Source organism: Hesperophylax consimilis, chromosome 17 (assembly GCF_061612785.1).
Source record: "Hesperophylax consimilis isolate HC1 chromosome 17, BYU_Hcon_1.0, whole genome shotgun sequence".
In the NCBI taxonomy this organism is placed as follows: Eukaryota; Metazoa; Arthropoda; class Insecta; order Trichoptera; family Limnephilidae; genus Hesperophylax; species Hesperophylax consimilis.
This window is the reverse complement of record NC_142852.1, coordinates 33712821-33724155: the sequence shown is the minus strand read 5'-3', so window position 1 is coordinate 33724155 and position 11335 is coordinate 33712821. Positions and strand designations below refer to the sequence as shown.

General features: G+C 38.2%; 1 protein-coding gene across 1 annotated transcript; it reads left to right on the top strand.

Annotated features, from left to right (window-relative positions):
* Positions 1-398: 398 nt before the first annotated feature.
* Positions 399-11102, top strand: LOC149416466 (uncharacterized). Its single transcript, XM_089642006.1, has 7 exons — positions 399-622; positions 5558-5704; positions 5814-6468; positions 7287-7489; positions 9385-9587; positions 10676-10789; positions 10970-11102. The coding sequence occupies exons 1-7, from the start codon at positions 479-481 to the stop codon at positions 11100-11102; spliced, it is 1599 nt and encodes a 532-aa protein (XP_089498132.1). The 5' UTR covers positions 399-478.
* Positions 11103-11335: the final 233 nt, after the last annotated feature.

Here is an 11335-nt window from a genome sequence, read left to right as displayed (position 1 = left end):
TAAAAACACTTTGTTTTTACCACGATAATCTTTAATTTAAAAAATCAACATGTTTCGAGAACGATGTTCTCTTCATCAAGACATTATATGCACTAAAACTAAATTATCAAGTATAGAAAAACAGGCTTGGGTAGAATGGGAGTAGTTGGGGGGGGGGGGGAGAGAGGCGGAAGGGGGAGGAGCGTAGAAGAGAAAAAATATTACAATGGAAATATGTTTGGGATAGGGTTATTCACAAAATTAATTTGATTATTAATAATATTTAAATTTCTATTGACATTTTTCCTAATTTCTAAAAGATCTAATTGAAAACCATTACCTTAAAACCCTACCTGTGGGTATTTTTTTATTATTTTAGAACATGTGCAATTGGCAACACTGGTCGTCAGACGTACGAACTGTCACTGTTGTTTGTAGAATAACAATTGGAACATTATTATGTTTTGATAAAGTGTAGTGAAAATATTATGTTTCTGCAATGACTTCAGAACAGTTTATAGACAAGTTATATGAAAAGTTGTCGGGAAATGGCGTGTGTAGAACGTGTTGGCGAACGTCAGTTAAAATGAACACCATGAATGACGTTTCCATACAACATTTAAATGATATATGCAACATAAAGGTAATTTAATTTGAAAAAAATGTAGAAAATGACAAAAATACCTAACGTAGGTAACCTAACCTAAAATAACTTTCCACACGGGTAGGCGGAGATGATAGACCTTTCTGCCATGGCAAACACACATTGCTTCATTCACATTCATACAGCATCCCATATACAAGTATTCTGTTATTCATACTCTTGACCATATAGCCAGACTCAGGTCTTCCCTCAGGTCTCCCCAACCGAACCATGGTACGATCATGACTAAGACTAACCTCACCTAACCACAAGAAATCTAACCTAACCTACACTTTTGTCATGTACTGTTACCATTGATCTATAAACTCATGTTTCATATTCACGCGCATACACTAGTAGAGCAGGCTCCATTAAAACACCCGTAGAACAGCCTCAAGATGCCCACATTGCGTCTGTGCATTCGAGATGACAATCCGTCTGTTCAATGGATTGTCGATCCGATAGACCGCCCTCCTTTGAACACAATCAAGTACGTTTATCACGTATTGTGACGCAATTCAATATTTGGCCATAGTTGAGATTTGTATAGGGTTAGCAACTGAATCTGCCAGTTCTATACAAAACACCCGGATATATATACTGATGTGCTAAGCTGGATATTCCAACCAAGCCGAGCTTAAAAGCAACTGATATTATACCGGGCTTTAGTGGAGAGAGTTGTATGAAGTTAAGGACGGAATATAACGTTGGTAAGGGGCCGTTCAAGTATTATGTAAGCACTAAAGGGTGGCAGGGGGGTCTTTGCTTTGCTTATTTTTGATGACATGGGGGGTGGGGGGGTTAAGATAGTGATAACGTCATCACTGCTAGCACAGCAGTAGTTATTTTTTTTTTACACATTGGCAACCCACACATTGTCTATGTTTGAAAACCGAATACATATTCGGGGATTCCCACAAATAATTAATACGTTTAGGTACTCGCTAAAAAAACAGAATACATTAACAGAAAAATGCATATAGGTACCAATTTTTACGTAAGCATGGGAGGGGGGGGGGGGGTAAGAGCTTTGCTTACTTTTGATGACAAGGGGGAAGAGGGGGTAAATAATTGTAATAAATCTGCTTACGTAATACTTGAACGGCCCCTAAGCAGTGGCAAACCTTAGGTCAATTGGTGTTTTATCCCCCAAAATTATAAGACAACAATAATTATAAATTATGTGCATCAAAACAACTGGTCTTATTCTTAATTTATTTGAAATGTACCACGAAACAGCAGACCTGCGAGCTGCGGCGGTGAGTGACGAGCAGTGACATCTGTTGTCTCTAATAGAAGCTTTCATTCACAAGTCCACACAATTCGCTGGGTCAATTTAAAGAATGTACCAGCTGTGGCATCTTCTGTCCCTATGGGCGCCATAGAATAAATGATTGCACTATGTCTTTCGTCGAAGTAAAAATTAGGTCCGAAGAAAGCTTAGGAACGCTTAGGTCATGACCGTGAGTGAGACAGTACGATGAATATTATATGTTTTAAAGAGATGGTGATATAAACATATGTCGGTTTTTCATTTTACACGCTTGTCGTGTGTGGAATATTGGTTGTTTTTCAATTGCAACCCACCCAGTATCTTTGCATACTGCGGACGGGCGTTTCAAACTCTTATTTTGTTTACTTTAATGTTGTGCTCAACTACATTAAAACATCTCTTAAAAATAATTTTCTGTAAGTACACGGATTGTGTAGTTATTTCCAATTTACTATATTAACATAATATGTATTTAGATTAATAATGTATTGACATTTTTCACAATATCAAATTAAAAATAGTCGCACATTTTTTGGTCGCAAGTTGTTGGTAAGTATCCGATTTCAAAGGCAAAAATAATAAAATTTTCGACTCTAGCATCTTCCAGTACAAATTGTGCTGGATGGTGTTTGTATCCATCAATTAAATGGCCCCACCCTACATCTCTGAACTATGCGTCCAGGAAAACACTGGTCTGATGCAGTCAACTCTTAGATCAGCAACATCATCAGCTGTAGGCAGACTGATGGAACCTAAGCGCAAGCCAAATACTAAGTTTGGTGATCGCGCTTTCGGAGTATCTGGGCCGAAGGCTTGGAATAAACTCCCTCCGGAACTAAGATCCATAACAAGTCAAACAGAATTCAGGTCTAAACTAAAAACTTCCTTTGTAAGCTGTCATACCCTTAAATTAAATATACCATTCCTTAGAGAAAGTCCAGTTATATTCAATTTTCCAATTATGTCCTAAATCCTGTATCTAAATTTCGCTAATAAACAATTAGTTAACGTTAATTAAGTGTTAATCTCAAGTGACCTACCAGGTAAGTCTTGTACTGTATATTATCTCCATATATAGTTAGTAATAACATAGATCATTGTAGAAATGTATTATATATTTGTACAGCACCCTTGAGGTGATTTTGAACAAAACGACTCTATATAAATCATCCAAATATTATTATTATTACAAAAGGTTTAAAAGGTTTGAGAAATCGTCAATCTCTCAAAAGATTTCAGCTATCTGAGAAATTGTTCCCGACTCAAGTATCTGATTCACTTGATCGTGCCATGTCTTCCTCGGTCATCCTCGACTTTTTCTACACTCTTTGCTTCACTTATTATTTCCTTCAATACAAAATTTACATTTTACGGCTTTAGCCAAACTAAGAATCTATTTTGAAAAAAAAGGTTTTTGTAGGTTTTTATGTTCTTAGTTTGGTTATCTTAAAAAGAAGTATTGTTTTTGGTAATTATGTATATTATGTGTGGTAGTCTTAAGTAAAAATGAACCAAAAATACCATAGACATATGAATATTAGTAGACCTGCCCTAAGTGATTAAAAGCGTATTATCCCCACTCCCCATACCGGTTCCATTGGAGCCGGCTGTGCTCGCGTATGGCCTCAAGTGAAATTAGAAAACGTGACGTCATCATTCTTGTGCGAACTATGGTCGAGGCATCATCGGTTCATTTTACGAAATAACACGGCAAAATGTTGACTTGTACTATGAAAACTTGTAAAAATAGATGTGAAAAAGAGAATAAACCCAATTGTCGTATTACATTTCATATATAAGCATTATTTTACTTTATTTTAAGCATATTCACATCGTATAATATGAATCAGTTGTTACTATCACATCGAGAAACGTCTGGACGCGAAACACAAAGCTGGTTGGTTGCTGGGAAGTAAATTATGAACATTTATAAAAGTGTCTTAACTAAATACTCTGAAACTAACTACGACTCTGCAAACAGAAGAAATTTACTTTGCCGAATTTGGACTTCGCAAATTAGTTCATAACGTGGCGAGTAATTTGCGCTCCCATGTAAAAATGTCTATTCATTCAAAAGCAGATTTTACTTTGAAGAAGTAAATGGTGATATTATAATGCGAGATGCCTATTTACTGTCAGATTGATTTATTGACGAATCACAGTCAGCTTCAGAACCCCCTTCAGAACCCCCTTCGTTCTTCAACAGTTGATTTTACCCCTCGCCATTATCTTCTCGTCTATTAATTCCTATGTCTGTGAAAAATACACATTTTAATAAATAGATGTATTATAAACATTACTGCCACCTCACTTTGTTATCGTTTCATACAAAAATAATTAATAAAAAATTCGCAAAATTTCAAAAAAATTTCTCAAATTGTGGTCGGAATTTTTGGTTTCATTGAGATGTACATTTTAATTATTATGTGGTTAACTTCTATATTTGAGTATAAAGCTTGGTGTTTTCTCTTTCTAACACCGTTTAGTTCATATTTTGAACAATGACAGTAAGGGAGACACAATGATTTCTGTGAGACCACATGAGCTGTTCATAAAAGTGGAACAAATTGACTCTAAGGATAAGAGATGTTTGTTCCTAAAATCCAACAAATTAGCCTTTGGTTTTTAACTGTTGGGGTTATAGAGACTTTGTAATAATTAACAACTGTACAAGACAGTTATAAGTCTGTACAGATACTGATGCGATAGGGGACCGGAGGGATAATATACGAGGCGTATCCAGAAAGTAAGTGTACTGAGGCTCTCACGACCGATTGAATTTTATTTTCGACATGTTTGCTACACTTACGTGTAGCCTGACTCTTCCCCTCCGCAACGAGACCAGTTCAAGGTCAGTACGTTGAGAAGTGTCGACGCGACAACACGTTTCGTGAAAAATGTCAATCCAATCTCCCGCTAATTGTGAAGGCGTCATCCGTTATCTCGTTTGGAAGGGACAACCTCCGTTTGAGGTTTATAATGAGGTTAAAGACTGTGAGACCCTAAAAAAATTGCGAAAAGCGATTAAAAACAAGAGGAGAGGCACATGCTGACAAAGGGAGTCAGCATGCTGCCCGACAATGCCAGACCACACACGGCCAACGCCACGAAGGAAGTGCTTGCCTCGTTTAAATGGGATGTCCTGAACCACCCCGCGCATTCCCCTGACCTAGCACCTTCAGATTATTATCTCTTTACCTCCCGGAAGCTGTAGATAGGTGGAAAAAGGTTTTCAACGGACGAGGAGGTAAAGGAGGAGGTGGAGAAGTGGACGAAGGGGTTGGCGGGAAACTACTTCGAGGAAGGCATCAAAAAGTTGATGCCCCGCTTTACCACCTGCATTTAGAGGAATGGCGACTATGTCGAAAAAAAGCTTACATATGTACTACGGTAACCATGTAATTTTTTTGTTTCAATAAAAAAAATTGTAACCTACAAAAATACAGTACACTTACTTTTTGGATACGCCTCGTACGTTACTATATCAGCATGTACTTCTCTTTACTAATTACATATTAGTTGATAGAGTTAATTGAATTAAATATCTTTTGTATCGACGACACGATATCTAAAGATTTCGGAGTCAGAGTGTTCTTTCAATTTTACGTATATATGAATTTTATAGAATACAAACAACACTTATGTTTATGTTGTTGTTCCAGCTCTCCAAAAGAACAGTTCCTTACAAGATGTGCATCGCTTGCTGTACCAAACTCTGTCGTGCAGTTCAGTTTAAAAAGGATTGTCTGGAGACTGGCGGGGCGATACTACATTGGTTGCGGAAGCACGCGGAGGTCAAGGAGATGCAGGTAAGTACTTTTTAATTGAGCGTGAATACCTGACAAGAATCCCAACTGCTTTTGTTTGACATCTTGCCCTAGATATATGAACAGTAAAATTAGGTTTTGTTATTTTCAGATGGATTCCAAGGCTTTGTCCGATCTCTGTTCTTCTTTTCGCCAAACAGACATGCTCTTCAAAAGTGGAACATTGACCATAGAATGCGTAGAAAACTGTGCAAATTCCACTGGCCAACAATACCTGACGATATACTCCCACCGTTACAGAAAACCTCACAAAATATCCTTTGATAACGATCCACTTTCCGACATCAAAGACATTGAATCAAATCATCCGAAATTGGACGAATCGGACTCAAATTATACCACGGTCAAAAGTGAGATTGTCTCAATAGAATATCAAAATGAAGAATGCAACCGACAAATGAACGAATTAAAAATAAACAACGATTGTCGGACTTTTGAAACAGACGCGAAAGCTGCGGGAAGTTGCGATTCTCAAGAACCGATCGAAGTCAAGATCGAACACGACGATTGCAACGATATCGGTAAGGAGGATAGTTCAGATGAAGAAGTCCTCAGTGTTGCTCTATTAAAATCAAAGATATCTGAAAGGAAAGCGGCGAACAAGGATAAAAGTAGAAGTTTGGAGAATGAAGAAGAGCGAGAGATAAGTTTGAAAAGCGAACCAACAGAAGTGGATAAAGAAGGAAGCACGGTCAAAAAGAAGAAAAGAAGAACGAAATTGGAGATGGCCGCATCTCGCAGTAAAGGTATGTAATAATAATATACAAATTCAGATAAAGTGTCCTGCTTTTGCTTTAAAATACGTAACAACTAGCTGAACTAGGCTTCACAAGAAATTTTTCTAAATCAGACATAGACAGTGACCTTCCTATTTTTTAAATTTATTTACTAGTGGATCCCGCAATGCCTCGCTTTTGCTAGTGTCTTTCTCGGGCCTCTCCGACTTCTTCCACCGTTCGCAACTGAAAATATCAACCTTGGATAATAAGCTATAAGACTATATATTAAGACAAGATATCATTTTATAATAAACTAGTGGACCCTGCAACGCTTCGCTATTGCTAATGTCTTTCTTGGACATCTCCAACTTCTTCCACCATTCACTACTGTATACCACAATTTTACTGATAAAAAACTACATTACTTCGACTTTAATCTTATTCCGATATTGCGTTAAGTATTCCTCGTGCGTCCCCTACTTTTTCTATCTATCAAACCACTTTCTAAACACTCCTGACACTAATAAGAACAAATGTTGAAATTTTCATCGATATCGGTCGGCCACTTTTCGGATTTTACGAGTGAAAATAGCGCGAGATCCCTGTGAAGATATCATTATATCTATTTGTTGCAAAAAGAGATAATAAAGCACTTATTATTAGCGAATTTAAATTTATTTTTATTTTAAAATTTATCTATGTTTGCGTTATATTTTTTTTGTATTATTCATTGCGTATGTTGATTTGTAATACTAAAATATGAAACACCCTTTCATCTGCTTTCAAAAACGGTATTTTATTTTGAAATATGTTTATTCGTTAAATATTTCCGTTGTTTGTTGCAGTGAAGCCTTCACGTGTGGTGTACTACTCGTTTGACCCTACCAAAGCCAACATCATCAAACTGTCGCCGGATCAGCAGCGTGCCGAGCTCGAGCAGATCCGCCGCAGCGACAAGTACCTGGCCGCGCCGTATCGCTGCCAGCCGTGTGCCAAACACTACGTCACTGAGACTGGCTGGCAGCAGCACATGGAAAAACATAAGGAGGTGCTACTCGCACTTGTTATTTATTTAATGGGTTCATCGTGAATTGTCCAATCATTTTAACCCAATCACGAACCACCAACCAGTTACTTTTTCAAAAAAGATTCGATCATTTGATCGATGAGTTAGCACCACTCATGACTGCATGACGATAGGTTTATAAATACCGGGTGTCTCGAATCTCGTCCATATTTGGAAAGCATATTCCAGGAGAGGTTGCACATATATTTTGTATATCTTTAACATAGTATCTGGTGTTAGGTCGAGGAAGGCTTTCTTGTGTCTTGGTAAGTCTTGTGATATGGTAACTCTGTAACGTATTGGAACATCAAATCCCCGTGATTGTGTGACGATCCCGTAGGAGGCCATGGTTGAACCGTGCAGAGCCGGGTGTAAGTATCGGAGGTCCGGTGCACGGGGGAGGTGCATAGGTTGTCACTCGTGAGACTGGTAAATTGTTGGCTGACTGATGACTGACTGACTGCTCGCTGCGTCAGGCCTATAGTCAAGCCGACGGCAGTAGTAGCTACGCGAGACCGCTGGTAAACTGACGATATCGCTGAATCTAGACGTTTCGGTGACGCTGGAATTAAGCCTAGGCAATTGCCTAGAACCTTCTGGCGAGTGCTCGTAATGTACCCAGTCAAACTCGCAACTGTATTGACGTGGGTAGTTTGTTCAGCGGCAAGTACTCGTAGGCAGTAGGTAGGAACATAGGAACGCCGATCACTTCGCATTGCGTCTGGAGTGTTCCCGTTTCAATGCATTTTGTATTGGCGAGCGTTCTAGATAAACCTCGTAGCATCGCTACAAAACTAATATAAACAAGATAATATTTCATTTTGTAACTTTAAATATTTTTACAATATACATAACATTTCTTTTTAAATACATTAATTCTTCCTTCATTCTTCAGACTTTCAGGCATTTCATCATACATCTTTAGTCCTTTGTACATTAGGCAGTTCTGTGATTTTGATTTCTTCATATGTGGCAATCTAATTCTATTTACATTTTTGGTTTCGTAATTATGAACATCTCTATTAAAAACAATTTCATCCTTAAAATATTTTGGTATTTGGTTGTTCATGACTTTATGTACAAAAATTAACACATTAAATAACAGTATCTTTTTTATTGGAATCCAATTTAGCTGCTCTCTAATTTGATTAATGCTTGCGTATTTGCCTTTTCCCTGTATACATCTCATAGCTCTATTCTGTATAACATATAGTTTGTTCAAATTTCCTTCATTGGCCAAATATAACATAGTAGAGCAATAATCTAAATTTTCCATATTCTTCACAAATCGACGGAGCTATCAGCTATTAATACACTTACTTGTAATAACCCCTAAATATTAATGAAGAACATAGTTCAATGATAAGTGTTACAACTCCTAGGTCTTGTTGTAATGTCACTGCTTTTAGAGATGTTCCATTACGTTTGTAAGCAAGCTGAGGGTTAGTTTTTCCAATATGTAGTACAGTACATTTTGCAACATAGAGTTTTAGAAGCTAATCCTTAGTCCATTGATATACTTCATTTGAGTCGTTTTGCAGTTGATTGTGATGTAAATGTGGGTCGGCAAAGAATTTTGTATCATCTGGGAAACCGCTGGAATCCGATTTTATTATGTTATGCAAATCTGTGATGTACAAAATAAACAGAACTGGACCCAGAACTGAACCTTGAGGGACACTGTTTTGCAATATATAAAATTTTAAAACATCGCCAAAATGTCGCTGGAGTAACAGCGTGCCGAGCTCGAGCACATCCGCTGCAGTGACATAGTACCTGGCCGCGACGTACTCAGCTCCGTAGCTGTCATATTGTCATATCATTCCATACATATTGTTCAGTTAAATGTGAATGTAGCTTGTGTTGCATTCTGACAGGTTGGACTGGCGTGCACGCTGTGCGGCCTGGCATATTCCACAGCGCGAGCATTGCGCATGCACGGGCTCACGCATTCGGAGCGCTACGCCTGTGTGCGCTGCCCCATCGTGTTCTGCTCGCGCGCCGCTGTCGTCAAACACTCGGCCTTGCACGACGGCGATGCTCTCACCTTCGTCTGCAGTGTCTGCGGCAAGATCAGCAAGTCAGCCACATTCTTATTCTTTCTTTAATTCATTCTTTCGTTTTTTCATTCATTCGTTCTTTAAATCATTCATTCGTTCTTTAATTCATTCATTCGTTCTTTAATTCATTAACTGTTTTAAACTTATTGTGAATTCAGATATGACCACATCATCATAATGCTGCCTGATCATCTATCTATATAAATAAAAATGTTATGTTCGTTTGTTCAAAATCATAAATCTCAAAAAGTTCTTCGCCGATTGCTTTGAAATTTTGACATAACGTTGCATTCGAATGCGCACATGTTTTTATATACCTATATTATATAGATGTCACTTGTGACTGGTAAAAACAAACTTCTTTTAAAAACTTCTTTTGAAAAACAGCGTAATCTGTTAGACAAACATGTTTTTTTTTAAAAAAAACAGCGCCACCTGTTGGACGTAAAACCAATACGCGCTATTGTTTTTCTATCTGCACAGACAGACTAAGCCACAGCAACGCGTGATAGGGTACAGTTAGTTAAATAATCATTTTTTCGTTCTCTCCCGCATTCCCTTATTTCTTTATTATTGATTGATTTATTTTTTACATAACTATTTATTCTTCCCTTCATTCACAAATTCTTTTATTCCTTCATTAATTCTTCTGTTCATTCACACATTCTTTTATTCCTTCATTAATTTATTAATTCTTCCGTTCATTCACACATTCCTTTATTCTTCATTAATTCATCAATTCTTCTGTTCATTCACCCATTCCTTTATATCCTTCACTAATTCCTTAGTAAATTCATTAATCTATTCTTTAATTCATAAATTTTTCTGTTCATTTACACATTATTTTATTCCTTCATTAATTTATTTTTCTTCAGTTCATTAATTCTTCTGTTCATTTACACATTCCCGTATTCTTTCATTATTCATATTGATGAATTATTTTGTCAGTTGATTAATTTGTTTGTTCATTTTAACACTAATTTGTTTGTTTGTTTATTCAAGTAGATTCGTAGATAACAATAACGCCTTAATACTTTCTGCTTTCCAAAGAGATTTTATAAAATGAAAAAAATTCCACACGCATCACAGTGAATTCCTATCTTTTCAGGTGCATGAACAGTCACAAGGTGCATGAAAAATTGCATGCCAAACTGCGCCCCTACAAGTGTGACAGGTGTCCCCGAGACTTCACGCAGTCCACCGCCAGGAACCTCCACGTCATGTAAGCTAGCTGGCACTCAATCTGCTTGCAACCTGCGCCCCTACAAGTGTGATAGCTGTCCTCGTGACAACACGCAGTTCACTGCCAGGAATCTCCACGTCATGTAAGCTAGCTGGCACTCAATCTGCTTGCAACCTGCGCCCCTACAAGTGTGATAGCTGTCCTCGTGACAACACGCAGTCCACTGCCAGGAACCTCCACGTCATGTAAGCTAGCTAGCACTCCATCTGCTTGCAACCTGCGCCCCTACAAGTGTGATAGGTGTCCCCGAGACTTCACGCAGTCCACCGCCAGGAACCTCCACGTCATGTAAGCTAGCTGGCACTCAATTTGCTTGCGACCTGCGCCCCTACAAGTGTGACAGGTGTCCCCGTGACTTCACGCAGTCCACTGCCAGGAACCTCCATGACATGTAAGCTAGCTGGCACTCAATTTGCTTGCGACCTGCGCCCCTACAAATGTGACAGGTGTCCCCGTGACGCAGTCCACTGCCAGGAACCTCCATGACATGTAAGCTAGCTGGCACTCATTCTACTTGAATGTGTT

Excerpts from the sequence above, each read along its gene's own strand:
- LOC149416466 (XM_089642006.1), top strand. The coding sequence starts at position 479 with ATGACTTCAGAACAGTTTATAGACAAGTTATATGAAAAGTTGTCGGGA. Across the intron at positions 5,705-5,813 it reads CGGAGGTCAAGGAGATGCAG|ATGGATTCCAAGGCTTTGTC; the intron begins GTAAGTACTTTT and ends TGTTATTTTCAG. Across the intron at positions 6,469-7,286 it reads GGCCGCATCTCGCAGTAAAG|TGAAGCCTTCACGTGTGGTG; the intron begins GTATGTAATAAT and ends TGTTTGTTGCAG.